General features: G+C 37.7%; 1 protein-coding gene across 1 annotated transcript; it reads left to right on the forward strand.

The window, feature by feature from the left end:
• Nucleotides 1-924: 924 nt before the first annotated feature.
• Nucleotides 925-26,828, forward strand: HBP1 (HMG-box transcription factor 1; the record flags this gene model as incomplete). The annotated part of the gene is made up of 11 exons (XM_084229975.1): nt 925-993; nt 9,625-9,808; nt 12,063-12,291; nt 15,430-15,571; nt 15,903-16,014; nt 16,100-16,212; nt 18,669-18,825; nt 19,517-19,661; nt 23,368-23,685; nt 25,615-25,756; nt 26,811-26,828. The coding sequence occupies exons 1-11, from the start codon at nt 979-981 to the stop codon at nt 26,826-26,828; spliced, it is 1,575 nt and encodes a 524-aa protein (XP_084086101.1). The 5' UTR covers nt 925-978.
• Nucleotides 26,829-26,928: the final 100 nt, after the last annotated feature.

Below are 26,928 nucleotides of genomic sequence, written 5' to 3' on the forward strand. Positions count from 1 at the left end.
AGGTGGTCACCCTGGAAAACACCGCTTCGACAATTTCAAAGTTAGTACGAATCGCCCACCCTCCTCAGAGCTTTGCAAATTTTCTAGACCCTGAGCTGCTTCTCCACTGTCCATCCCTAAGTCTCGCAGTGCCTGGCAGAGCGACACTCATGACATCTTGAACAGAGTTGGCAAAGAAACCTAAAGTGGCTGTCCTGGGAGTGGCCAGGCAAGGGTCAGGATAAAGGAATTCTAGCTTTGCGCTGGAGCCCAGACCACCTTTACCAGCCCCCTCAAGCCCAGGACTGTGATTTGTGGGTGACTGGGTCCTTCCCGAGGCTGACTGCTTCCGCTTGTGCAGTCATCTCCTTCCCCTCTCACTAAAACAATACCTTGGCTTACTGCCAAACTTGAAGAAGCGAGCAACTCTGGCAGTTTACGGTTGGGAATGGGTACAGTGAGAGGCCGAGGCTGCCCTGAGTGCCAGGCGAGGCCCAGAGGAAGAGAAGAGGCCATAGCTTTAAAATACTCCCTCCCTCCGCCCCCTCCCTTTTGTTCCAGACACCAAAACAAACGAGCTGATACACGTGTCCCTATGACTCTTGTTTACTATCAAGACTGCACCTTGCACGCACCTCTGGGACTTGTAGTCCAACCGGTTCCTTCCACTGGCAGTTTCCCAGAGCAAGGGAGCCAGGCTAAGACTACGAGACCACAATGCATTTCGGGGGCAAAGTTTGGCCGGGGGCCTCGGCGTCTCGGCAGCAATCCAATCCGAAGGGCTCACTCCGGTGATTGACATCCCATCTTCTCCAGTAAACACAACACAAAAGTCAATACAAGCCCGTCCCTCCAGGAGGACCACGGTATCACCCAATGAGAAAGTGGAACAGCCGAGTGACAGCTCCTCGGGCCAATTAGAGGGTGCAAGAGCTGGGAGGAGGCTCAACCCCCGTGGGGTTGAGGGGAGGGGGAAGACGAAGCTTGAAAGACTTGGTAATGGCGACGGGTTTGGTAAGTAGGAAAGTTTCGGTTGAGGATTAAAAGCGGTGGCCGGAGCCGTAACGCGCACCCGGGAGGCCAGCGCCGGTCGGACAGGGGGTCTGCGAGCTGCTGGCGGTGTTGTCGCGGCCTGGGCCGCCCGCGCAGGGGCTGCCCGCACTCCGCGGCGGGTTTGTTGTCTTCCAGTCCGGGAAGGGGTGGGGGTGGGGAAGGGAGGGGCAGGATCCCGGGGGGAACTGGCCGGCGGGGCAGGCTCGGATCCTCGCTCCCCTCCCTCGAGGGCCTGCCTTCAGGCCGGGGCCTGAGCACCGTCCGAAGCCTGCCCGCGGCGAGCCCCCCGGACCGGTGCCTGCCGCGCGCTCACCTGGGCTTCCCGGCGGCGGCGGCGCGCGAGGCGGTTTCGGGGGCGCGGGCCTGGGGGGGGGGCCGGGGCCGCGCTTGGGGTCGGCTAGCGCGGTGGGGGGCCGGGCCGGGCGCGGAGTGGGGCCGGCGCGGGGAGAAGGGGCCGACGCGGCTCCGGGGCTGCCCCGCAAAGTTTGCCTTCAACTCCCCGCGTGTGGGCGGGGGGCCGGAGGGCGGCCCGGGGTGGGGGGCCGGCCGGCCGGGGGGGGGCCCCGGGGAGGCCTCGTCGCCTCAGGGGCTGCGGGGGCGCGGGCCGAGCCGGGACGCTCGCGGAGCCGCTGGGCCCCGGGGCTCATTGTTACGCAGTTCGAATGAATGGGCTCCGAGGCGCCTGCGCGGTGGGGCTGCGCCGAGGGGGAAAAACAAGCCCGGAGTCCGGGCGGCGGTCACATGACGGGGGGAGGGGAGCGCGCGATGAATGGCGAAAGCGGGTGGGGGATGGACTTGGCGTGAACCGGGCGGCGCTGCCTCGGAGTGACCGGGAGCGGAGGCTTGGCAGGCGATCCCAGTCCCCGCCTTCCAACCTCGGCTGCTGCCCCAGGCAGATTAAAACAAAACAAAAAGAACCCGGGCGAGATCGGCAGCCCGGGTCCGGTTTTCGTAGCTACTTCGAAGCGCTGCCTGCTGTCCCGGGGGTTTCTCCAGGCTCCGCTTTCCACGCTCTGCAAAGTTAATTCGGAGGAAGTTTTCTGCAGTGTTTTATTTTTTATTTTTATTTTTTTTTTAAATGAGCACTGATAGTGCCGGGCTGAAATGAGGTTTTTGCTCCGGGTGCCGCTGATGCTGAGACTGGAGGGACCTGAAGGGGCTTGTCAGTGGCTGGCGGTGCTGGAGCCCTCGCTGCAGCTCCAGGAGGTGCTGGGGGCTTATTTGCCGCTGACGAGCAGTAGCACAGGACTCCTCACACTGATTTCGAAATTAAAGTGACCGTTTGAGAATTGGAATAAGTTTAACTTTTATAAATACTTTTCAGTTTACTGATGACGATCTACATTTGTAATATATTCCTAGTACTTTTGCCCCTGGGGGGGGGGGCGGTATTTTAGTGTTAGGGTGGCAAGAAAGTAGGTGACGGAGTGAAGAGGTACACATTTCCAGTTCCAAAGTAAGTCACGGAATGTAACATACAACGCGTTAGCCTAGTTAGTAATACTGGATTCCACATCTGTAAAGTGTCAGGAGAGTTTTAGTCCCTCCCTCCCCCAAATGCTACTGTGTAACGCGTGCGTATTAACTAGGCTTATTACGATCATCTCACAGTATATTCAAATATTGAACAGGTTGCACACCTGAATCTCATGTCAGTTATACCTCAATTCAAAAAAGAAAACTGTTGCGTCATCTGTTCATTTTGCTCGATTAAACTGTGTTCTTGCTCAGAAGGCAGTATTTGACAATTTAAAAAAAACTGGAATTGTATTCAAAAGAATTGAAACCACTTAAGTTTTTATCATCTCTGTTCTCAGGATGCCATTTAACGACAGCAAAATAATGGTATTTATTCTAACTGATTAATACATTATAGAAAGAAATTTCGTTTTATGCTATAGTTTCCATCTAATTTAGGTTCATTCATAAGCTTGGTTATCTTACTTCCTGGAAAATCCTTCCCCTTTGCTTGTGTCTCAGATTTCTACTGTATACAAGGTAAAAGGTTACCTTCTCCCACGATTTCCCTACACACCTGTGTTCCCAGTCGTCCTTGCTGCCTCAGTGCCTACTTCCCAGATTTCAAACACAGTACTGTCACTTTAAGACACTTTATTTTTTTTGTCTTTGAACCTTTTCTTCCCTATTCAAATGCACAGTGAAGAAGGGGAATGGCCTGGGCTTAAGGAATTAACCACTAGGCGCTGAAGGTCAGGCCGAATGGCAAGCTGATCTCTTGTATTTCTCTTTGCAATGAAATTATCAGGCTGTTTTTTCCTGTCATAAATTCATGAAGTTACTACCCTGTTAATGAGACAGTGCCAGATATATTACACATATTATCTTTTAAGTATGGAAGTGAATATTTACTTAGAATGAGATCTAAATCTGAACAAATTAAAAAATTATAAAACTGATAAAAATCTTACATATCACAAAATTCAGGGAAAATATTCTTATTAGCTGCCTGATACATCAGTAATGTTCATATTCCTTCATGTTTTGATACACATTTTCTTTGTTATTTCCTATCATAATTTGTGCTATCATTTTCTATAGAAAATGATTAACAGTTGAATTTTTACTAAGTTATTGTTGATAACTTAGTTTTCTTTTTTCACAAATTGTGATGGAAATTGTGAAATATTTTACGATTACAATCAGGTTTAGGAAAACAGGTATCTTTCATATGTGAATTTTTAGGTGATTTCAGGATTTTTCATACAAAGCCATAAATCCTATTAGAATGGAGACTGCTTTTAAAGACAGATTTGTGGGTGGCTTGGTGTTTTTTTTGGGGGGGGGGAGGTTTCCATTGTCTTCATCAATATCAGCTTTTCCTGTTGAATCAGTATGAAATTCATAAGAACTTGTATGGATGTGATTTGGCACTGTCCAAAGGCAAGGAGTCTGGTCTGTGCAGGTGTGACTGATAAGATAGGAATGCTTTGGAACTAGGTAGACATGTAATATCTTTTATACCTACAATAATTGTAAGTAGACAGATAGTGGTCTCATTTATAATTAATAAGGCACAGAGGTTGAATTTCAGTCATGTAGGTGATAGTAATATTTTCCCGTAGTGTATTCTACCAACAGACCACCACTCGCTGTGGTGGGGAGGGGGGCATGGGGGTTTTGTTTTGTTGATCTATTAGCAAGGTGGCAAACTAGAATTGTAGAAACATTTCTTTGAAGTCTTTTTAAAAAAAAAATCTAAATTGAAAATATTATAAAATAACTGTATTAGGACTCCCAGCTGCTTTTATTATAGAAGGTTGCATTTTAGCTTGTAATCATGTAATCCATTTAAAATATCTCAATTCCTCATGTTTGAGGTATAAACTAATCACAGATTACCTTCTCACTACCTCTTACCCTCAGTATGCGCTTAATAGACATCTAAGGGATCTGGGAATGGAAGGGTGGGCATGTAGAAGATTCTTGTAGTGAAATCCATATGAGACAGAAAGGAAAGGTTCCAGGGAAGAAGAGTAGGAGAAATGTAGGTGTTTAACCTATGTTGCTCAATAGTTTTTGTTTTTTTAGCCAGTTCTTTCCAAAAACAAAACTGTCCCATTTAGTCATCAAAGCTGTTTTCCTCATCCATAATAATTTCTTTGTTCTTGAAACTGTTTTGAGTTATATAAAATTACATGATGTATGTGAAAATGCTTGCACACAGTAGGTAGGCATTTATTAATAAACCTCATTTCCTTCTTTTTCAGTCACTGTGACAGTTATTTCTAGTTCTCTCTCCATCTTTTTAAGATTTCGTGTCTTTCCAAAGTTTGCAAAACAAAAGTTTAGAGCCTTCTCATCCCAGCTCAAATTTGTAATATTGAACATGACATTTTAAAATAAAACTGCTAGAGAATTTTACTCTTTTTGAGAACCACTGATCCATTGAAGAGATGACATGTGCAGAGTTAACTAAAACACACGGCAAACTATGTTGAATCCTGTAATACCAGTGGAATATACAAAAGCATGAATGAACAATAGGGTTAGCTCTACCAGGAGATACTTGACAAGAGGAATTTGTTTATCAAAGTGAATGCCTGATTGCTGTAATGTACATGGTGGAGTGTTTTGAGTAAGGGCTCTTGGTACTTCTTTACTATATCAGAGGCCTTGCATCCCCCAAAAAGTTTGACAGAGATAAATGAGATACAAAAAACACTTGTATGTGGGTTGGTATTTTGCTTCCACGTGTTTAATTCTCACAGTAGCCCTATGACATAAGTAGCGGTACTGTGAAGCAGAGGTTAAGGGATCTGCCCCAGGTTACTTGGCCAGCAAGAGTGAAACTCATGTCTAAATCTAGACTCCTTATTACCATTCAGTGGGTTTACAGTAGCATAACCTACATTATCTCAGAGTCAAACTTTTGATAGCTTATAGCAATGAGAAGTGTAAACACATAGAACTCACGTTCAACAATTTATTTGGTTCCTTTTGTTATTTATAGGTAGCTGTGTTTTCCAGCTTCATTTAAGAGATATTGTGATGGGGTGTTGCCAATTAGCCAAGACAAGGTGCTGGAGAAATAATAGAAGTTGAAAGTAGATGTTAGTGTAAGGTAAGTGGTGGAATGGTGGCTACTGTAGGACCTGCTGATAGGGGAAGAGAGAAAGCCCAAGAGGTCTGCGGGAGAGGGAAGATAAAACCATCTGTGTACCTCTGCTTCTGTGACGACCCTTCCTTCCCCAGCCCCCAAAGCAGCTCTGTTTCATACACTAAGGATGGTTCGGAAGAGGCATACATGTATAGTGCATCTTTTGAATCTCAAAATAAAGGGGGGGAGGGGTACGTTCTCTGCATGAAGCATAATATAGACGTTCATAAGCAGTTTGTGTTAAGATTAGTTAAATTATGTTCTGCATACTTAAGGTGTCAGAAAGATTTATATGCTAGAGTTAAAAACTGCTATGTAAATTGTGAATGTTAGCTACTCAAAGAACTCACATAGAATGACTGGTTCCTCTTGTGTCTTAGGAGGTACTGAATAAAGAATCTGCGCTGACACCACCAATTACCTTTTGTGAGAAATCTTGCAAAGGAAGCTTGGGGCAGGTGGCTTGCGTAGAAATTGGGAAAGTGAATACACTCTTTAATCCACTCTCTTTTAAATATTTCTTAGTTTTGTTCCTGCACAGTTAGATAGGATTTCAGTTGGATTTTGTATAGATGCACAGGGAATGTTTAAAGTATAATTCTGAGCATGTCAGACTTACTACAAAGAAATTGACTCAGAAATCTTCAGGGATTTCCATTTTCTGATCATTGCTAATAATGCTACTAAAAAGTTTACATTGAGGATTTGCTGTTAGCTCTGTTAGGCATTAATGTAGGCTTTTCACATTAAATTGCTGAGTTTTTACAACCTACACAGGTACTTTTACTACTTTCATGAACAAGGCATAAAACTTTAAATTGTCCATGGCACATAGGTAGTAAGTAGCAAATTTGATGTGTAAACTTAAGTAACCTATTTTTAGTAGTCTGTCTTGTCTACAAAGAAACAAACCAATTATCCTAAAGTAGATTCTGATCCCTATCCACTTTTCCAACCTTGTTACCCATCACCACAAATCCATGACCCCAAAACACACAAGGCTATGCTACCTGTGTAGGTATCCTTTCTGTCATCTTAACTTGTCTAACTCTGAGTTCCTCTCATTAAGAGATTGCCCTTCCTCCTTTAGCCAACTCTATAGCCATGGTCATTTGCTGTGTCTTTCCACAAAGTGTAGGTTCCTTGAGATTCATGATAAATTTTCACATCATTGAGATTTAGCATTTCAATTAGTGTAGTGTCTTGAATGTATACATTACATAAGTAGGATGAAAGGAATTTTGCAATCATTTTCAGCTCACCGGTTCTCACATTAGACCTAGACCACATAAATCAGGTTGTCTGGAGGTGGGGCTTGACGCAGGCAATGGTTGAGAATCCCTGGTCAAGCAAGATTGCTTGATTTTGCAGTGAGAGGGTAGAGGCTCAGAATCAAGATTTGGCCAGCAATATCTGAGAAGCCAGTTTGTGTTACCAGCTACATTTCTTGGGGTCAGTAATTTTGTAAGAAATCATTTGTTATGCTCCAGCAGATTTGTTGTAACTGTAGTATACATATGAGACTCATCAGTCAGTGATAGATTGTATTATACTAGAAAAGTGTTAATTTCTTGGAAATGTGTCAAACATTGCTTAAACTGTTATTAGCCTAAATTAATAGCATGATATATGACTTTTACTGAGATGTGTTAGATAACTTCTGATGTTTCCCAGGTAGGAAATTGCCAAGGCTGAACAGCCTGTATGGTCTCCAATTAACTATTCTTAATGACTCTTAAGTTATTAAATGCTCAAAGTATTGCCTGATGTCACTCTACGGATTAAAAAAAATTCAAGAAGGTCATTTTACAGTTCTTTAACTCACTTTGTTTTAGTTCATTCTCAAATACTTTAGGAGAAAAGTAAGGCAGGCATCATTACTCCTGTTTTACAAATTAAAAACATTGATTTAGTAAAGACGCTCATTCACTTAGGTCATGTATTTAATAAGTGATCAAGCTAGAATCAAAACCCATGTTTTCTTGCACCTAACCCAGTGCCCTTTTCACTACTCCATAGTACATCTTACCATCAGTATTGAGTAAGGTTCTAAAGCAATGTTCAGGATATGGGTCATTTTCAAGGGTGCAGGCGGAAAGCATTTGCAATAGAATATTAAAAATAAGTAAGGCAATACAGTTTGGCTGAGTCAGGGACCTTAAGAAAATGTTTAATTGCATTCATCTACTAATCTATCTCTAGGAATCTAAAGAAATAATCAGGTGTAAGCAAATATTTCTTTTGAAAAATGAAGATGTAAATTCTATCCTATTTAGATGAGTGAAAAAACTGGGAACATGTTCAAGAGAGAGAGGTTATTTTGGTATATAACATGATATAATGTTATGTAACTTTAAAATAGGTCTTTGAAAAAATTAAGAAAGGTTATCAATTATGTATAATATGAACTATGAAGGAGAATATGTAATTGTGGGTATCTGTATATGAAAAGGCGATTGGATTGTAAATTAAAAATACACCAAAATAATAAGAGTGTCTAAATCTGGTTGATGGGCTTAAACTCAATATATTCCTTTTTAAAAAAAAGTTAAAAAAATTTTCCCCATAGTGATTGTATAGCTTATAGTCAGTCAGGAAAACATTGTATAATGAGACTGTGGAAAAAAAAAAATAGTAGAAAAAAACTTGTCAGTGTTGCCAGTATCTTGGGGTTACATAATGATTTAGAAAGTAACGTGGTTTAACATCTTTTCATTGATTTTTTTTTTGGTAACCGGTACAGCTGGGGTACTTGACTTTTAGTGACTTTTAACAGTAATACATTTTATTTTGAGGAAACACTGTATGTTGTATTAGAATTTTTTGTGTAATTCACATTAGATCACAGCTTTTTTAAAAATGAGATTTGGTATGGAGCCTGAGAAATCAGGAAATTTTCCTGCTGTTGTCACCCGTGATAAATAATCAATTTGATCATAGTCCAACGGCGGAATATATAACAAAATTTAGCAGGTGGACTTTGAGAAATTACTTGGTGTGTTAACGTGTTATTTTCTTCCTTGTGATAACTTGTACCCTTGAGATATAAGGGTAGATTTATTATTTGTTTAGTAAATAACCAAACTTCCCATGATTACCATTGATCTTTCTGGAAATAATTAATACCCTTTGAGAGGAACAGGTATCTTTTTATTATGGCTAGCTCCCAGATTCTCATTAAGAAAAGATCAAAGGGTCAGACAAAACTAAACGCGTACCAGACACTAGAAATCTGACTGCAGAATGGAGACTGAGGGGGAAGGGAAAAGCAAAGTGGCCTATGGGGGAGGACTGTGGGTGCCTTGGTGGTGGGTGTGGTAACATACATCTGAAGGGTGTGATCCTGTTCCTCCATCTCATTTAGAGTGTTGTAAACTAATGGTACCTCAATTAAAAAAAAAAAAAGCAAAAAGACATAGGAACTTTTTAATGAAACATGTAATATTAGATGGCCATTTTAAGAAACTCCTATATGTTCCCGAGAATATAAGTTTGGTTAAATTCGCTCTCCTCCAGAAGATGAGAAAAGAATGAATGTAGTTGGTAAATAGAGAATTCAAATCTTTAAAAGAAAAAAAGTTTCTTCAGTCTTTTTTAATTTGAGGAAACTTAATTTTTTAAAATTTGAAATACAAGTAAAAGAAAGGTTTCTTTTCATCTCAGTATTTGGATCTGAGAGTTAACTGGATTAAAGCAGTAAAAGTATGTACTACTCTGCTATTAATCTTTAGAAGAAAATATTTTTATAAATGAATATTAAAGGGTATTAAATCCTTTGAGATTTGGGTATAGTTTAGTGCTGGTGACATTGTTGTAAAACAGAATAGCAGAGTTATCCTGGTCTGAAGGAATTGAAGGAGATACAAATAGCAATGTAAGTTCTAAATACAACATTATGATGTCTCTGAATGATTTTATACTTATAAAATCTCCAGTTCACGTGATTTGACATTTTTTCTTATATTATTTTTAAGTCGGAGCACCATAACATGGTGTGGGAAGTGAAGACAAATCAGATGCCTAATGCAGTACAGAAACTCCTGCTGGTAATGGACAAGAGAGCTTCAGGAATGAATGACTCATTGGAGTTGCTACAGTGTAATGAAAATTTGCCATCCTCACCTGGATACAACTCCTGTGATGAGCACATGGAGCTTGGTAAACAAAATGAAAATTTTCTGTGGCATCTCATTGAGATTCAGATTAATTTTCATGTTTAGCCAGTTTTTCCACCTGTCTGGAGCTGCTATGTGAAGTATGTGACATTTTGTACACTAGGAGTTTTCAGTGTCGCCTTAACTATTGCTTGTAAAATACCACTTCAAACCAAAATAAATTTGAGCTGTTTATGGTTAATAGAGATCAATTTACAAATTGTCAAATTAAACTGCCTAACTTTGTGGATGAAGATTGGGCTATTGATTTAAGCACCTTAGAAAAACTTTGCTTGGTAGCTTTTCAAAAGATGTTACTTTTGAAGCATCTAATGAGCTCAGTAAATTATGCTTGGCCGCTCTTCATGATGTGTTCCTTGGTATGATGGGGAAATGACAGTGGACTCTTGAAACTTGAGGATCTGACATTTGTGGTTATCACTACTACTGAGCTACTCCAAAGATGTGACCTATAAAATTGTGTAGGTTTGTGGAGGTATGATTTGAAATTGTATTGCTTTGAGGTGTTGATAGTAAACAGCTAATGAGTGACCTTGGCTTGCTGCCCAGCTTTTCAGCTTGGCTTTGTTGGTCTTTAATATGCTGTCTTCCTTAATGTTAGGAAAAACCCTAAGAAGATAGGATTATCCTCATTTTACAAATGGTTGAGGCAGAGATTATATGCTGGAATACTGTTAGGGAATGTGGATTTCCTGATGGGCTTGGGCCATAAACTGAATGCCAAGGAGTTGCTGGACCTTAATGTTGATTGAGCAGTAGTTACTGTTGTACAAGGAGCACCTCTGTGGTCAAGCACTGGGTTCTCCACCATCACATTTTAGGTTTGGGTGTCAGAACCTTGTACTACCATTCATGACTGCAAATAGGAAGGTAGTTAATTCCCTGAACTTGAAAGGTAAAAATCTACTCTTTACAGTAAATAAGACAGTGATCACCAAGGAAGGATGTTGGCTATGAGGAAAGGAAACTCCCACACCAGCACAAAAGTGACGGTGACGTTACATGATATTGGTATGATACTTTGGCTCTTCCATAAAAAGGGCATTCCTTCTAGTCAGTTTTATGAGCGGACATCCTGAATCAGTACTTCTCAGTCAGACTCTGTAGTTTTATAAGGCTTTTAGCATATTTACCTGATGTACTTTTACAGTGATGGTTTAGGAAAACTCCCACATTTAGAAAGTTTCTTGACTTAAATAATGAAGGGACCCAGCAATGTCTAGCATTTGTAGGTATGTTTCATGGTGTGTGTGTGTGTGTGTGTGTGTCTGTTTTGTTTTGTTTTTTAAATTATTTCATACAATTCTTACATCATTTTTCATTTTTGCACAATGTATGCATTTTCATTTTGGTTATGTTCCCCATACAATTCCCTCCCCCCTTATTCTGACCCTAATCCCACTTCTCCTCCCCCCCCCTCCCCTTGTCCCCATGTGTGAGTTTTTAAAAGACCTGCAAGGTGCCTTTCTCCCCTCCTTTTTCTTTTTTTTAAATTAAGTTTTTTAGAATTCTTACAGTGTTCATAGTCTTGGTGTGTACATACATGAATGACACTTGGATGATATTTCCAGTCCTCGCTCACGAGGAGCTGAAAAATTGTGAACTGCTGAATGTACAGGAAAAAATAACCAATTAATATTAGTTCAGAGTTTCTTAGGAAGAAATAATTTAGCAAAGATAAGTTGAACAAATAGTACCTAAAAATGTATAATACGATTTATAGTCTCATCTTAGAAAATTGTTCTTTTCACTGTTATATAACAGCTTAATCAAAATATTTGAATAGTAAGTATATATGTATACACATAACATGTAACAGCTTAAAGTATTTGAATAGTGTGTATGTATACACATGTCTTTTTTAATTAACATGTTAAATGTAAAAATGTCTCAGTGGTATGTGGATTACTACCAGGTGAACTATAAAAAACACAAACCTTGTTTTTTTTCCCAGTCTATGAATAGTTGTAATTACATGGTTTATGTAGTGAAGTCAGCAGACTACATTTACAATCTTGGCTTTATTTATTTAGGCTCTCTTGCCCTTGAAATATATAAGGTACCATTTTTTAAAAAATTGAAAACTTGCTTCATTTAAATGAACATTTTGAATTTATACTTTTCCTCTCACAAAATTAATTAGCTATACCTGAGGATTTCTCTTCCAGCTGTAATTATAATACAGTTCTATGTATTATTAATTTCCTTTTTATAATTGTGAGTATGTTTATTTGCAGATGACCTTCCTGAACTTCAGGCTGTTCAAAGTGATCCTACCCAATCTGCCATATACCAGCTAAGTTCAGATGTTTCACATCAAGAATATCCAAGACCATCTTGGAACCAAAATACCTCAGACATATCAGAAAATACTTACAGTGAAAATGAGGTGGACTGGCTAACAGAATTAGCAAATATCGCCACCAGTCCACAAAGTCCACTTATGCAATGCTCATTTTATAACAGGTGGGAATATTGGCTATATTTTTATCGAAAACATGTCATTAAAACTGTTTGCTTTTTTGTGCTTTTAACTATTAACTGTCTAATGATTTAAAGTAGAATTTAAGTGAATCATTCAAATGAAGCACCTTGTCTTATGATCAAAGAGCTATATTACTCAATAACATGATTTCATACTTTGAGAATTAGATAAATATGAGAACAGCAAAGTCAAAAATATTTACAAATATTTTAAAGTCATTAAAGATCAGAACAAGAAGTACTTTTATGATATATGTTTATAGCATTGAAAACTCTTTGTTTAAAGAACCATAATTATAAACTTTTTAATAGCCTTGAGTATGTTTCCTTTTTGTCTAAGTTTATTTTGTTCTATGGTGTATGTGACTTTAGGTTAGTCATTTGTTTGGTAATACTGAGATTTCCTGATATTAAGATGGACTCTCAATGGTAAAAACCACTTTATTATATACATAGACTGAAGTCTAAGAAGAAGTGTGCTGCAAAATTATGGAGGTTTCCAGCTTTTCCTAGAAAGACCTAAGTGTTTACTATTTTATTAATTATCCCTAAAATTATAAAATTAAAATTAACTCTTAAAAAGACATAGGTAAATATGATAGTATGTAGGGGAAAGAAATACCCAGATTTGTACTCATTTGGGGGGATAGACTGCAGTCCATACTGGTCAATTAATTATGGCAGTACTCCCCTACACTATTCTTTGCTAGAGAATAAACTTTCTAGGTGTGAAGGTGTGGTTTTCTTGCAACTCCTTAAATTATGCTGCTTTTCTTCTCTGCAGCAGGATATTTGATAGAACAAATTAATTTAATTAACTTCAGTTTAATTCTGTGAGAAGAGGTCCACAGTATATTTGCCTTTCAAAATGTTACTTTACAGTCCCTGTTTTCATTTGGGATCTTTAATAGCAAAAATATTTAAAAATTTTTTAATAATAAAAAACCCCTCATGCTTGCTTCCCAAGTGGCCTAGTGCTTAAGTCTCAGCACTATAACTGCTGTGGCCTGAGTTCAGTCCCCAGATAGGAGCTAGCTAACCCACATATGACACAGCAGACCTCTCCTGACTCGCCTGCTGCTCCTCTCAGCAGTGTATTTCAGAAATCCACCTGTTCTGCTCTCCACTCTATCTCTGGTGAATCCTCTTACCCCCCCCCCCCGTACCTCTGGCCTGCACCCCAATTTTTCTACACAAAAATAAAATCTTAAAAAAGAGACATTTTAAAAAGCCCCTCAATTTTACTGTCTTTATGTTATAAAAATAAAATTCCTATTTTAGACATACTTTTAATTTCTTATAGGAAAGTCACAACAATTAACATAGTTTATAGAAAGTTGGACATGTTATTAGAAGTGAACCAATATAAGTAAAAACATAAGTAAAGGAGTCTCTCCCTAAAAATGTAAGTTAATTTTCTGCAGCATTTTCTCTATGCTTCCCTTCTTCATAGGGAACAAGACCAACAGTCATGATTGGCTGTCTTGCCCGACTTGTAATACTAATAGTGACTACCTAATTTTTGCAACTTCTTGTAAAGTATTAAAATATGGTAGTTATTGAGCTCTGGATGTCTGAAGTCATAACTGTATAGTAGCAAGGGGTTGAGGACAGGTAAAATTTATATTATCCCTGCATAGACAGAGTGATGAAGAGACCAGTAAGTCCTAAAGTCAGGGATGAACTTTAGGGGAATTTTTAGCAGTATGCCCATTCTCTAATACTTTCTGAAGATCCAAATGTGTATTAAAGGAAGAAATTGGGGAAAGATGAAACATTAGCAGTTATATTTTGAAATTCCAAATTGATTTGAGAATATGCTAAAAGACAGAAATTTGAAGGATTATTATTTAAGAGATGATACAAACATGAAAGCAATGTATAGTTTCACATCCTTAAAATTATTACTGCAGCAAAGATAGAATGAAAAATTTCAATAAGGCTAAAATTAAAATGAAGGCTAATAAAATTTTTAGGGAGTTGAAAAGTAAGCTATCCCTTCTCCCCTCTCTAAAAAGAGGATTAGTATAAACATACTATTTGGCATCTCAGAAATCTGTCCCTTCAAGCAAATTTACCTCCTGACCCCTGAACTCTTATCTCTGCTTCTTTCCAAACACCCACTCAGTTCAAATTACTGGTCACCTTTTATGAGCTTGCTTCTTAGTATTTCCCTCCCACAAATAGTTGATCTGTTTGTGGGAGAAGGATCTCACCATGTTCTTGGGGGCTCCATGGGCTCTAAAGAGAGTGTTGCCTGATAGAGAGACTATTAAGGGGAAAAGTGCAGAAGGTGAGCCTGGGGAAAACAATTGGCCCTTAAATGTAGATGTTTTTCAACATGTTCGCATTGGGAAGACAAGAAATAGTCCAGTTACGAGAAGTTGCAAAAACTTTCTGCTATAAGTTTAAGCACTTTAGCTTAAGGTAGTTCTTCTCTCTGTCCAGTGATGGGCGGTTGGTAAAGGGTTCCCTATTAAACATACTGCCCTATTCACATGGAGACTGACTGAATACATCAGAGTAGAAGAAAGATGGTGTTATCCTTCATGAGTGAAAGCATATACATACTTGTTCACATAAAAGAATGAATGAATGAAAAGTAATTTAGAATTTAAAATACATTGTGAAATGTATTTTAAACACTAAAAATAGTGTTCAAATGTGGGAGGAGGGCTTGGATGAGAAGTTAAGGAATACCTTATAGTGGAATATAAATTAATAGACAAAGACAAGCTGAAAAACTAACCCCTGATGGCGGACTACAGAACTGAGACACCAAGAGAAGCCCTGCTGGGGAGGGAAAAAACAGGGAGGGAGGGAGGCACTGTGGCCTGTGGCAGGAGAGTGTGGATGAGCTGGCAGTGGATGCACTGGCAGTGGATGCACTATGGTTGTAATACCTGATGAGGATCCCGCCGTATTACTTCAGCTAAAAATTAATTTTAAAAAAGGAATAGCATATATCATAAATGAAGTCAGGATGTTTTTATTAGTGTTTTCCTTTGATGTCTTACATGTAATAACATTAGAATTTGAATATGAAAATTCTTGTAATCAAAAGGAAAGCTTTATTTTAAAGACCTCCACTTTATGGTTAAAACTACTTTTGTATTTTAGATCATCTCCTGTACACATCATAGCTACTAGCAAAAGTTTACATTCCTATGCACGCCCTCCACCAGTGTCGTCCTCTTCTAAGAGTGAGCCAGCCTTCCCTCATCACCATTGGAAGGAGGAAACACCAGTCAGACATGAAAGGGTAAGCTTATTCATGAGATTAAACTTCTAGGAAGCTTGCACAACAGTTGAAATGTATTAACTTTCCCCCTGTAAGAATTCTTTTGAAGCACATAGAGATGAAAAATAGTATGTCTCATTGCTCTGCTAGTGATCTGGCTTAGATACTAGGTATCACGATTAAATATTAGGAAAGTCTTGACTGTAGAACATAAGTCTAATTAAAACTTCCAAAAATTTCAGTTTTTGAAGGTTAGAATGATTAAGTTATCCACTAATAAGAGAACCTGAAGCTTTGTGATAAAGACAAATATTTTAAAAATGTTTAAAGTCAAGTGTATTTTCCTCTGTAGGCAAATAGTGAGTCAGAATCTGGCATTTTCTGCATGTCCTCCCTCTCAGATGATGATGATTTGGGGTGGTGCAATTCCTGGCCTTCAACTGCGTGGCACTGTTTTTTGAAAGGTAAAACTGTACTTGAACCTTTTGTAGCTTATTTGTGTAACACACTAGACCCATATCTAATACTTGTTTTTTACTTAAAATTTAGGCACACGACTGTGCTTTCATAAGGGAAGCAATAAGGAATGGCAGGATATTGAAGATTTTGCTAGAGCTGAAGGCTGTGATCATGAGGAAGATCTCCAAATCGGCAGTCACAAGGTTGATTTAAAGTTCTTACAACTTTTCAGATCTTTCAAAATTAAACTTAAGGTTTATTGTTAATATGCATATCCTCTAGTTACTTTCATATTTAAATGACATCTTAGATTTTAGGTGGAGGTTTTATGGCTACTCATTGTTGCTTAGCGTGATAGAGAGGAGCAGTGACTAGACTTTCTTAGATGGGAAATTGTGTATTTCTTTTCAGACATTTTTTTTTAAGATTTATTTGTTTATGCATACAAGAACGGGGGAACAGGTCAGAGGTGTCGGGGGTGAGAGTATTCACCAGAGACAGAGTGGGGAGCAGAACAGGCAGATCTACTGAATACATTGCTGAGGGGAGCAGCGGGTGAGTCAAGAGAGGTCTGCTGCACCATGTGGCTATCTCCCTGGCCAGGGATCAAACTTGTACTGTAGTGGCTGTGGTGAGCTTCATAGGTTGCGTCTTAACCCCTTGTGCCACCAGGGAGGCCCTCTTTTCATACATTTTATGTTGGGGAAAGCTAAACTGGCATTTATGCATAAATAGAAGACTAAGCATACAAAAGCCTTATCTTAGGTCATCTATAAAGTAATTCCCCTATAGATAGATAATTAAGAGTTTATTATATTGTTGCTTTTTAAATGACTTCATAAAACTAGCATTTTCTTAGCCATTGAGTAAAAGCAGTACTGGCCAGCAGTACGATAAGTATCAGTTGACAACTTTCATCTTTGAAATACTTAATTTCTTCATCTCACTGTAGGCAGAGAAATTTGGCTTGTAAAGTAATCTTGTTTAAAATTCCTTTCTTGATCCTGCTGTTCTGTGCTATAGTTCTGACTTGACTGCCTTCACTTTCCCCCTCTTGCTGACACTCTTCTTACAGTAAACTTCGCCAGTCTGACTTTGGCCTCTGCTTCTTTAATAAGTTGTCTCAAATGTTACTACTAGCCTTATTCTAATTTCTAGAGATTTCTGCTTGCTGTTTGACATCTCTGTAATATTTGACTTACTTAGTTGACATTGTCTTCTCTTGCTCTGTGTGTAACTTGGCAGTGCCCCGATTATTTCTAATATCTCCCTCAGGTTTTTTGACTGGGGTTCTTTCTACACTGCTCTTCACTCCTCACCAATTCCTCTCTGCGGATAATGTCAGCAACCCCTCCTTGATGGCCTCTGGAAGTAGTTTTGGAATCAGGAAACCTGTGCTCTTTCTAGCTCTTCTAGCAACTGTTCTATGAGTGACCTTGGGCCTGTGCTCTTTCTAGCTCTTCTAGCAACTATTCTATGAGTGACCTTGGGTACATTGTAGCCCAACTAAGTGTAGGCTTCTCAATCTATAAAACTTGACTGGATGAAGACTTGTAGCTCTGAGAATTGGAAGATTCTGTAATTCTGTTATTTATGAATACATGGCATATTTTCCAGCTAAATATTAGACATCTGTGGAGAAATATTATAGCTATCAGTTCTTCAAGCTTTAAGTGTAACTAAGATCGGGCCCATCTTTTTCTTTCCCTTTCTGGCTTTTTTTTTTTTTTTTTTAAACTGTTAATGTTGTTATCCTTCTTGATTGCCAGACACAAAGCCAAGAAATTGACTTATTCTCTTTCCTCCCTTCACATTCAATCCATCAATTGTTTCCTTAAAGATTTTTTTTAGTTACCCTTTCTCCTTCATTATTTTGTTCATGTTCATGTTAATAATGGATATTATAGCTCACATGTCTGTTTCCTTTGTTTTTGGTGAGGTTAAGGGTAGAGATCATGTGTTGTTAATGCTTGATTTTTCAGAACCTAGTATCTGGCATGTACTAAATGCTCAATAAATATTGGTTGAATTCATATTTAGTCTGGTTCTACCCCATTGTATCTGTCATTTCAAGACTCTCTCCTTGTATCTTCAAATAAACTGAATACTTATAGAAGTATCTTATATTTTGTAGTCTTTATCATTATCTTAAAATTGACAACCATAGTAATAAGAATACTTGTATTGACAGACCAGTACCCTCTGAAAGGAAAGTTTAAGCACTTTGGCTGTCTTTAGGATTCCTTTACTCAGTAACCAGCCCCTCCTTATATTTTAGTCTGCCTTGCCCTAATTGTGAACTTGTCTCATATTTTTAGCAAATTCAGCACTAGACTCTAAAGAAGTTATTAATTACAACTGTTCCTGGTGTAAGGCCTGTTCTTCTTTTTACGTTTCTAAATTTCAATTTTCTTTTAAATTCCATTTCAAATGGGAATTATCTTTCTTATTTTGGAGTTAATACCTCACATTATTAAACTCCATTAGCATTACTTGAACTAAAGTCTGTCTTATATTGTAGTACGTTATATTTGTGATTTTTCTTTACTACCGGGTCAAACGTTCCATAAACACAAGATCCTGTCTTTATTTTTACCTTTTCTACACAATCTTACATGTATTAGGAACTTAAACTCATTCACTCTACCTGTATTTTCAGGGATATGGTTCTGATGGTCTAAAGTTGTTATCACACGAAGAAAGTGTATCATTTGGCGAGTCTGTACTGAAGTTGACTTTTGATCCCGGTACAGTAGAAGATGGTTTACTTACTGTAGAGTGTAAGCTGGACCACCCCTTTTATGTTAAAAATAAAGGTAGGGCTTAATTTGAATTTGTAGTAACTTTTTAAAGAAACTTCTTAAATCTATAATTATGTCTTGTGGTGCAATTCTAAAAATTGAAGGGAAAATTTCTTTCAAACTGAATAAAACCATCTTAGTAAGTGGCCTTTTAATAATAACTAATGATGCTTAAGTATGTTAGCAGTACTCAGTGGAGTTCTACTTCTGTGGGTGTGAAGAACTTTGGATTCTTGTAGCATACTAATAAGCTGTTATCTTGCTATACTTTGGGAAGTGGACCATTCCGTTGGTTTTATTTTGGTTTAGGATTACCCAATGTGCTATATATTCCTGAATCATTTTTCAGAGTTATTACAATGATACCATGTTAAATATAATAATTATAGACCATTTCACATTCTCAATCATCACTTACTAGCTTATATAGAAAAATGGAGTGCTGATTGATAGACACTGCATATTAATAAGGTGCTAACTTAAACTAGATTTAGTAGGCTTTTGCAAAAAGTTTTAAAAAGTATGATTTAAAGAAAATACTTATGCTTGCTTTATGGGAAAAATACATGAATTGTCTTAGAAAATCTCTTAAGACTAAAGCAAAAACTTTGTAAGACTCAAAAGTATGTCTATTTTAAAATAAATAATTAGGGTGCTTTCTGTCAATCCCCATCCTTTATGCAACCATTGTCTGATTTAACTTTAGGTTGGTCATCGTTTTATCCAAGCTTGACTGTGGTACAGCATGGCATTCCGTGTTGTGAAATCCATATTGGTGATGTATGTCTACCTCCTGGACACCCCGATGCCATTAACTTTGATGATTCAGGTGTTTTTGATACATTTAAAAGGTAATAAGGCATTCTTTATTTTTCTTTTAAGGTTTATCCCTAATCTCACTAGTGATTGCTAAATCAGTAGTAGGAGGTTAAACCTTTAAAGACTTAGAATAACAAGAGAAATACTTACGAGGAAGCATATATGTGATGAAGTGGAAAAATATTAGGTAATTGAAGTAAAATAATAGCTATGGGAGCTTTACATAGAGTAGTTATATAGGAAAAGTGAGTTGCACCATGTGCATATAACCAGGAGTTAAGTAGATAAATTGACAGTTAATATAAAAATAAATTGCTATATCTGGCTGGTTTTTCACCAGTTCCTAAGTCTCTTAATAGTTGTTGTTTTTTGTTGGTTTTTTTTTTTCAGTCAGGGTTTTTTTCCCTTTACTTAACTCTGTCTTTGTTTCTCAAATACTCATTTTGTCCAAGGACAAAAATTGCATGATTTAACAAATAGTAAAAATAGCAAAACTTGACATTTGGAAACATTGTGATGGAAATGATTTTACCTGAGATTACCTTGCTAGTAAGCGGTCGAATTGGACAAGAACCCATGTGTTTTGGCAGTCAAGAAAGTTGACCCACTCACTCAAATTGTATGAAACTTTTCTGGTTTTAGCACTAAAATGTCCCACATCTCTGGAAAATCCCCAGTGATGGGCAAACTGTGGGACAGTAGGTTATTTTACTCCCAGAAGGTATCCAGAAAAAGACTGTATGTAGATACATCTGGGATTTTATTTTTAAAGATTTATTTATTTATGCATACAAGAGCTGTGGTACAGTCCAGAGGTGTGGGGGGTGAGAAGATTCACCAGGGACAGAGCGGGGAACAGAACAGGCAGATCAACTAAAGTACACTGCTAAGGGGAGCAGCGGGCGAGTCAGGAGAGGTCTGCTGCACCATCTGGGTAGCTCCCTGGCAGGCCGGGGGATCAAACTCGTGCTGCAGAGGCTGCAGACAGCTTTATAGATTGCGTCTTAACCCCTTGCGCCACCAGGGAGGCCCTACATTTGGGATTTTAAGATTCATTCTCTAAGATAATTAATCAATTTCATAGGTATTAAGCAGAGATTCTCAAGAGTTTCTGGTGGCCTATAGAATTTATTTCACTCAATGTAATAAAATTATAAGGCTAGTAATATTTATGTATCAAAAGGTTACGTGAAGATTATTACAGAAAAAAGACACTAGCACAGGTGCTGGCACAGGCTGTCTGCTCAATAAACACCTGCAAGGTTGGAATCTAAATTTTGTTTGATTGCATCTGCCATATACACTCTTTGGAAAATGAGATAAAAATAATTCTTTAGACTATAAATATGTAAAATTTTTAATTGGGGCCTGCCACTTACTAGTAATATGGGCAAGTTAAATAAACTACCTAACCTCACTTTACCCTCTCACCAAATATGAGAGTCTGTTTTGGGAGATTTAAAGTAAGTTAACTTATGGCATGTCTCTTTTGAGTCTAGTCTGGAAAAGGAAATGGATTAATAGCTGTGTGTTGGGCTGGCATGGGCTGACTGAGAGACAGCATAGCCTGATAGGAACATGAGCTGGATTCGTGCCTGGATTCAAATCCTGGCTCTGTAGTAGGTTTGCTGTGGAAGCTGGGTTAGGTTAAGTGATCCCTGTGGGTTTTACAAAAAAAAAAATCTGTAAAATGAGAATATTGAAGGGATGATTAAATGAGTTAATATATATGACATAGTTAATAGACACTACACTACTGAAGAGTTTTTAGGAGTATCAATTAGCCAATGAAGGGAGGAAAGCGTAGTCTAAGTGTAAGGAATGGCATGTGTACTAAAGGTAGAGAAGTGTGAAACAAAAGGCACCTTTTAGGAATTACAGAGGGTAAAGAGAATGCTGAGGGAGTATAAGAAAAGATTGTTATTTTTTTGGGTATTCTGTGTACTCTTGTTGTCATGTCAAAATTTTGAATTGTAATAAGAGTTATTTCAGACTGCTTTAAATTGTATCCCTAATGAAAGCAGGTGATGATTGTATTTTTGCCACTAGATGGTGGGATTTTCACAGTTAAGCAATTCACTTTACCTTATTTTTTCCAATTAAAAAAAATTGAAATTATTTGACTATTATAACTGTAAATGTAAGGACAACAAGATAATTAGATACATTTATATATTGTAATGTGATTGCCACTGTGATAATTTGTATCTCTGTCATGTTACATAATTATCATTCCTTTTTACTGTCCACTGGAACAATTTTTAGTATCTTAGCATGTTTGGTGATTATAGTACAGTATTGTCTACCTTCACTGTACTGTGCATTAAATTAAATCACCGCGACTTACTCTTTTACTCTCAAATCTCTGTCCCGTTCCCCTATTTCCCATCCCCTGGTAATGACCATTCTACTGTGTTTATGAGTTTGGCTTTCATAGCTTCCACACAACTGATACACAGTATTTATTTTTCTCTGCTTGTTTAAATTTTGTTTTCAAAATTATATTTGGGACGAACTTAAGTACAAAGTTGCTTCTGTGACATAGTACAGATTGCTAAACGCTCATTTGATTTTAGAGTTATACTTTGAGGTACTTTATTTCATGTCATGACTACACAGATGTTGTGTGGTTGATAATTGGCAGAAGTTATTTTTACTGTGTACAGTGAGTGGGGTGGCTCTTACTCATTTAGCTCCCTTTATCAGTCTTACTAATTCATACTCAAATGAATTACCTCTAGTCAGATACTCTGTTATTCCTATAGCTGCTATCAACCTGTGTTGATTATTACCAGAGTTTTTATTTCAGGGAGGGAATTAAGAACTGTGTTTAGAATAGAAACTAAATAAAAAGTTTTTCTGCTAAGATTAAAAGTTAAAGCAGGAGGAATAGTCAGAACAAAGTTTTTTTTGACAGGTGTACCTCTAGGCTGGGTCTACAATATTAGCTCTAATTTTCTGTCAGTCTGATAATTGTTCACCTTGACGTTAGAATGGCAGCGCAGAATATCACTCTGGAGGTGGACATGCAGAACTGAGTTTGGAACTAGTGATTGTGAGGCCGTGGGAGAATAATAATTTCTCTTAGCCTGTTTCTTGGTATAAAAGAGAGGCTAATACCCTTCCCAGCAGACTGTTTGGAAGCGATAATGTGCTTATTTCCATGCATACATAAACAATATACCAAACAAGATAGGGCCTTTCCTAAACAATATGAACTTTTCATACTTTGAGTTATTTGGCTATTTTAAAGGATGATCATTTGGGGAGACTGATATATATGTGCCTGTTTATACCTAAAGAAATAACCCTGATTACTGTGAATTTCAAATTCATTTAGCTACATTTAATACTCAACATCTTGTTTTCTATAGCAGTTAGTCCTTAGTTCTATATGCCTGCCATATTTGAATTTTCTAATTGTAGGCATCTGAGGCCAAGAAATCAGATTATCAAATTTATCAAAAGTTAACCTAAAGTATGAAATGGGCAAGTTATAAGTATATAGATTATAATAGCTTCCTTGGGGGGCTTTGAAGTCTTTTAAAAGTTTTTTATTCTCTGTAGTTTTAAAACATTTTATTCAGTACACACATCTTATAAGCAATTGTCAATGGTGAAGTAAAGTAGCATTGGTAATGGGAAATACATAGAAATTTCCAACTAGATGTTAGTTTTTTTTTTATTCTGATTTTACAAATCAGATATTCTAAATTATAACCATGTTTTGTTTTTTAGCTATGACTTCACGCCTATGGATTCTTCTGCAGTCTACGTGCTCAGTAGTATGGCTCGGCAGCGTCGTGCATCTTTGTCTTGTGGAGGACCAGGAAGCCAAGACTTTGCAAGATCTGGATTCAGTAAAAACTGTGGCTCCCCCGGATCATCACAGCTCTCTTCCAGTTCTTTGTATGCTAAAGCTGTCAAAAACCACAGCTCAGGGACTGTGAGTGCCACTTCTCCTAACAAGTGCAAAAGACCAATGAATGCCTTCATGCTTTTTGCCAAAAAATACAGAGTTGAATATACTCAGATGTATCCAGGGAAAGATAACAGGTAAAAATAATGATCACTGTAATTATGATAAATAATATTTCAGTATAGTTCATAGTAACTGGGGTATTAAGCCGACTTACTCTTCAGTGGCTGTTATTTTTTCATTTAAATAATCTTTGTATTTTTATAGGCTAAGTGGAAAGTTTAAGTGAACATCTTAGGGTCATGTATAATTACTTTATAATACCTGGGCAGATAATTAGGTTACCTAGTGATATGGGGCCACTTTCTACGGGGCCGCAGTTCCATCTTTATAGAAAAGCTATACGGAAAAGAATAGCACTTTCTTGTGTAAGATCTCAGGATGTACTTATTTTACATTGTGTCCCACTTTGGGATTGCAGTATTGGCATTTTATCAGAGTTGCTAGATTTGTGAAAAGACTAAACTTAAAAGTGGTCTTCAGCAGAGCTCAGGAATGCAATTTTTTTTTAAAAAGATTTATTTATGCATACAAGAGCTGGGGTACAGGCCAGAGATGCGGGGTGGTGAGAGGATTCACCAGAGACAGAGTGGGGAACAAAACAGGCAGATTAACTAAAATACACTGCTGAGGGGAGGAGCAGTCGAGTCAGGAGAGGTCTGCTGCACCATGTGGGTTGCTCCCTGGCTGGGGATTGAACTCATGCTGTAGAGGTTGCGGACAGCTTCATAGGTTGCATCTTAACCCCTTGCGCCACCAAGAAGGCCCATCAGGAATACAAATTAACAAATCCATTCTACTCCATTTGTACTCTTAATCTGACCTCCTAGAGTTCTCTGCTACCTACTAAAACCTACTAAAAGCTTCTCTGCCCGTTAAAGTTATCTTCTTCCTGTCTATTTCCGACAACCAAAGCTACCATTACTTTACCCTTGTATCATGAGGAAAGTCAAATGACTGTCCATTTTCAAATTTGAATTCATATTTGAATGTCTCATGAGCCTAAATTTTAAGTATTTAGATTTTAAAAAGAACCTTCTTGTATCAAATGCATCTTTGATTTGGGAATTGACATATATGAATATTTACTATAGATTTGTTCTACTGGTTAGTGTGTCAACCATTATTTTATAGGACCTTATATCAAAGACTAGAAAATGGGTTTTATTTTAATACAGAAAGATTTAGTATTTACTGGAAAAACTTACTGATGTATTAAGAAAATATTTACTACAGGTTTACTTCTGTGGTTATTTTTCTTCTAAAGCACAGATTACTATCTTTTGCTTCCAAATAATTGTAGTCATTTTTATACTAGATGCAGTCATTCAAGGGCTTTGTTTTGCATGGCTGCCAAGACATTAATGGTTAAAAAATCTCTTTAGTAGGAAAATAGTTTATATGTATTGGAAGAAACGTTTGTTTTAATAGGTCTGGGGATAGACTAGCGTAGATAAATAGGGAAGAGCTTCAAATTTGTATCATGATGAATCTTTTTAGTTTGACATTTTCCCTTTTGATTTTATCCAATTTGATTTTATCCATTTTCACTGTGGTTGCTCTATAGATTACAGGCACATATTAGAGTTATTAAAATAACTTTTAATCCAAAGTGAATTCTTCATGCTGCTGACAGTAAACATTGTCTCAGTATCTGAAACATCTTTTTAAAAGTAACAGTAGATCCAACAGTAATTTAAGCCATTTTTCCTTAAGTCTGAGTTTAGTAGAACATCCAGTTTTTAGCCATTTTAGATGTCCTTTGACAATTGGAAATATCGGCACCATTCCAGGAGGCTTTAACTGCCAAAGTTATGACAAATGGACCATGTGACTTGGGATTTTACTGGAAATGACTATAGCCTTGACCTTTTCCCTCTCTGTGTTGGACAAAAATTTTGTTTTTTTTAATTTTAACTTTACATTTCTTCCTGAAGTAGCCGCACTAGACAAGAGTTTTATGAAAAAATCTTGCTTTCATCATTGTGTAAATATTTTTTTTACAGAGCCATAAGTGTGATCCTTGGTGATAGGTGGAAGAAAATGAAGAATGAAGAGAGGAGGATGTATACATTAGAAGCAAAGGCTTTGGCTGAAGAACAAAAACGTTTAAATCCTGACTGTTGGAAAAGGAAAAGAACCAATTCAGTATGTCTGAACAAGTATAGTTACTTAAAATTATTGTGATTTATCTCCCAAATGATATGGGCAAGTTGAAAAGTGGTGTTGATGTTGTTTCTCAGAATTTTTATACTTCAAAACCTAATATTTTTATACCACCATAAAAGGCAGGCTGCCTCCTCTAAGTGACATTTACTCTTTAAAGTGGAAAGTACAAATCTCATGCATTCTTAAGAATGTCAAGAAATGTTGAGCTGGAAAACTAACTTTGGAATGTAGTAGAAGAAGGACATTAATCCATTAATACCACAGTGGAAGAATTTTCTGATTTGGGGGTGGTGTATTTTTCTTAATTGGTAAGGTGCTAGAGATAATGGCAGTGGCGGGGGAGGGTTTTACCATTTCCAAAGGATTTCTACATTAAAAGCCTCCGTGAGGAAAAGGAATAGGCCCAGGAAGACTGGTAACAAGTTCACGTCATGATAAATGCACCCTTGAATAGACTTAATTCTTAGAATTTTTCTATCACTGGATTGGCAATCCAATTGCCAATTGAAGTTAGGCAATTTTAGACTACTTACAAAGGGAACTTCACGTGATAGAACATAAAGTTTAATTGGAAATATTTAATAAAGGAAAGACATCAGTACTTTGCAGCAGGGGGGCTAGCCAAGAACGTCTTCCGTTCTTTTTGCATATATGCCAGTTACTTTATAGTACTGTATAAGGTTATATTTGCTTAAATTTTTCAAAAATTTCTAAGAAAGTAGTCAGTAGCCTGATTCCAGAAGAAGAGGAGAGCGGATCTAAATTTTTATGAACTTTGAAATCTAGTTGATGGGATTTTACCTGGATTTCCTTTTTTGTTCATCCTAGTCCATCTCTCTCTTCATCATTTTTATAAATTCTCTCGATGCTTGAGCCAACAGATACTAGCAAACTTTTATAAATCATCACCTTTGATAAACCCAAATTTTAATCGTAAATTAATAGACATTATCTTATGCACCCTAGCTTTTATATTTAGAATTACTGTGTTTGGTTTGGAAACATTCACTGAGTTTTGATTTTCTCTCCACAGGGCTCACAGCAACATTAAACCAGGATGCTTGTGTTCTTAAGTCTGTACTTGCATAAACATTGACTGTTGATGGAAAGACTTAAGATCAAGATCTCACCGTTTGTCCTGAATTCGTTTG

This window comes from Talpa europaea (assembly GCF_964194135.1).
Source record: "Talpa europaea genome assembly, chromosome: 3".
Taxonomy (NCBI): Eukaryota; Metazoa; Chordata; class Mammalia; order Eulipotyphla; family Talpidae; genus Talpa; species Talpa europaea.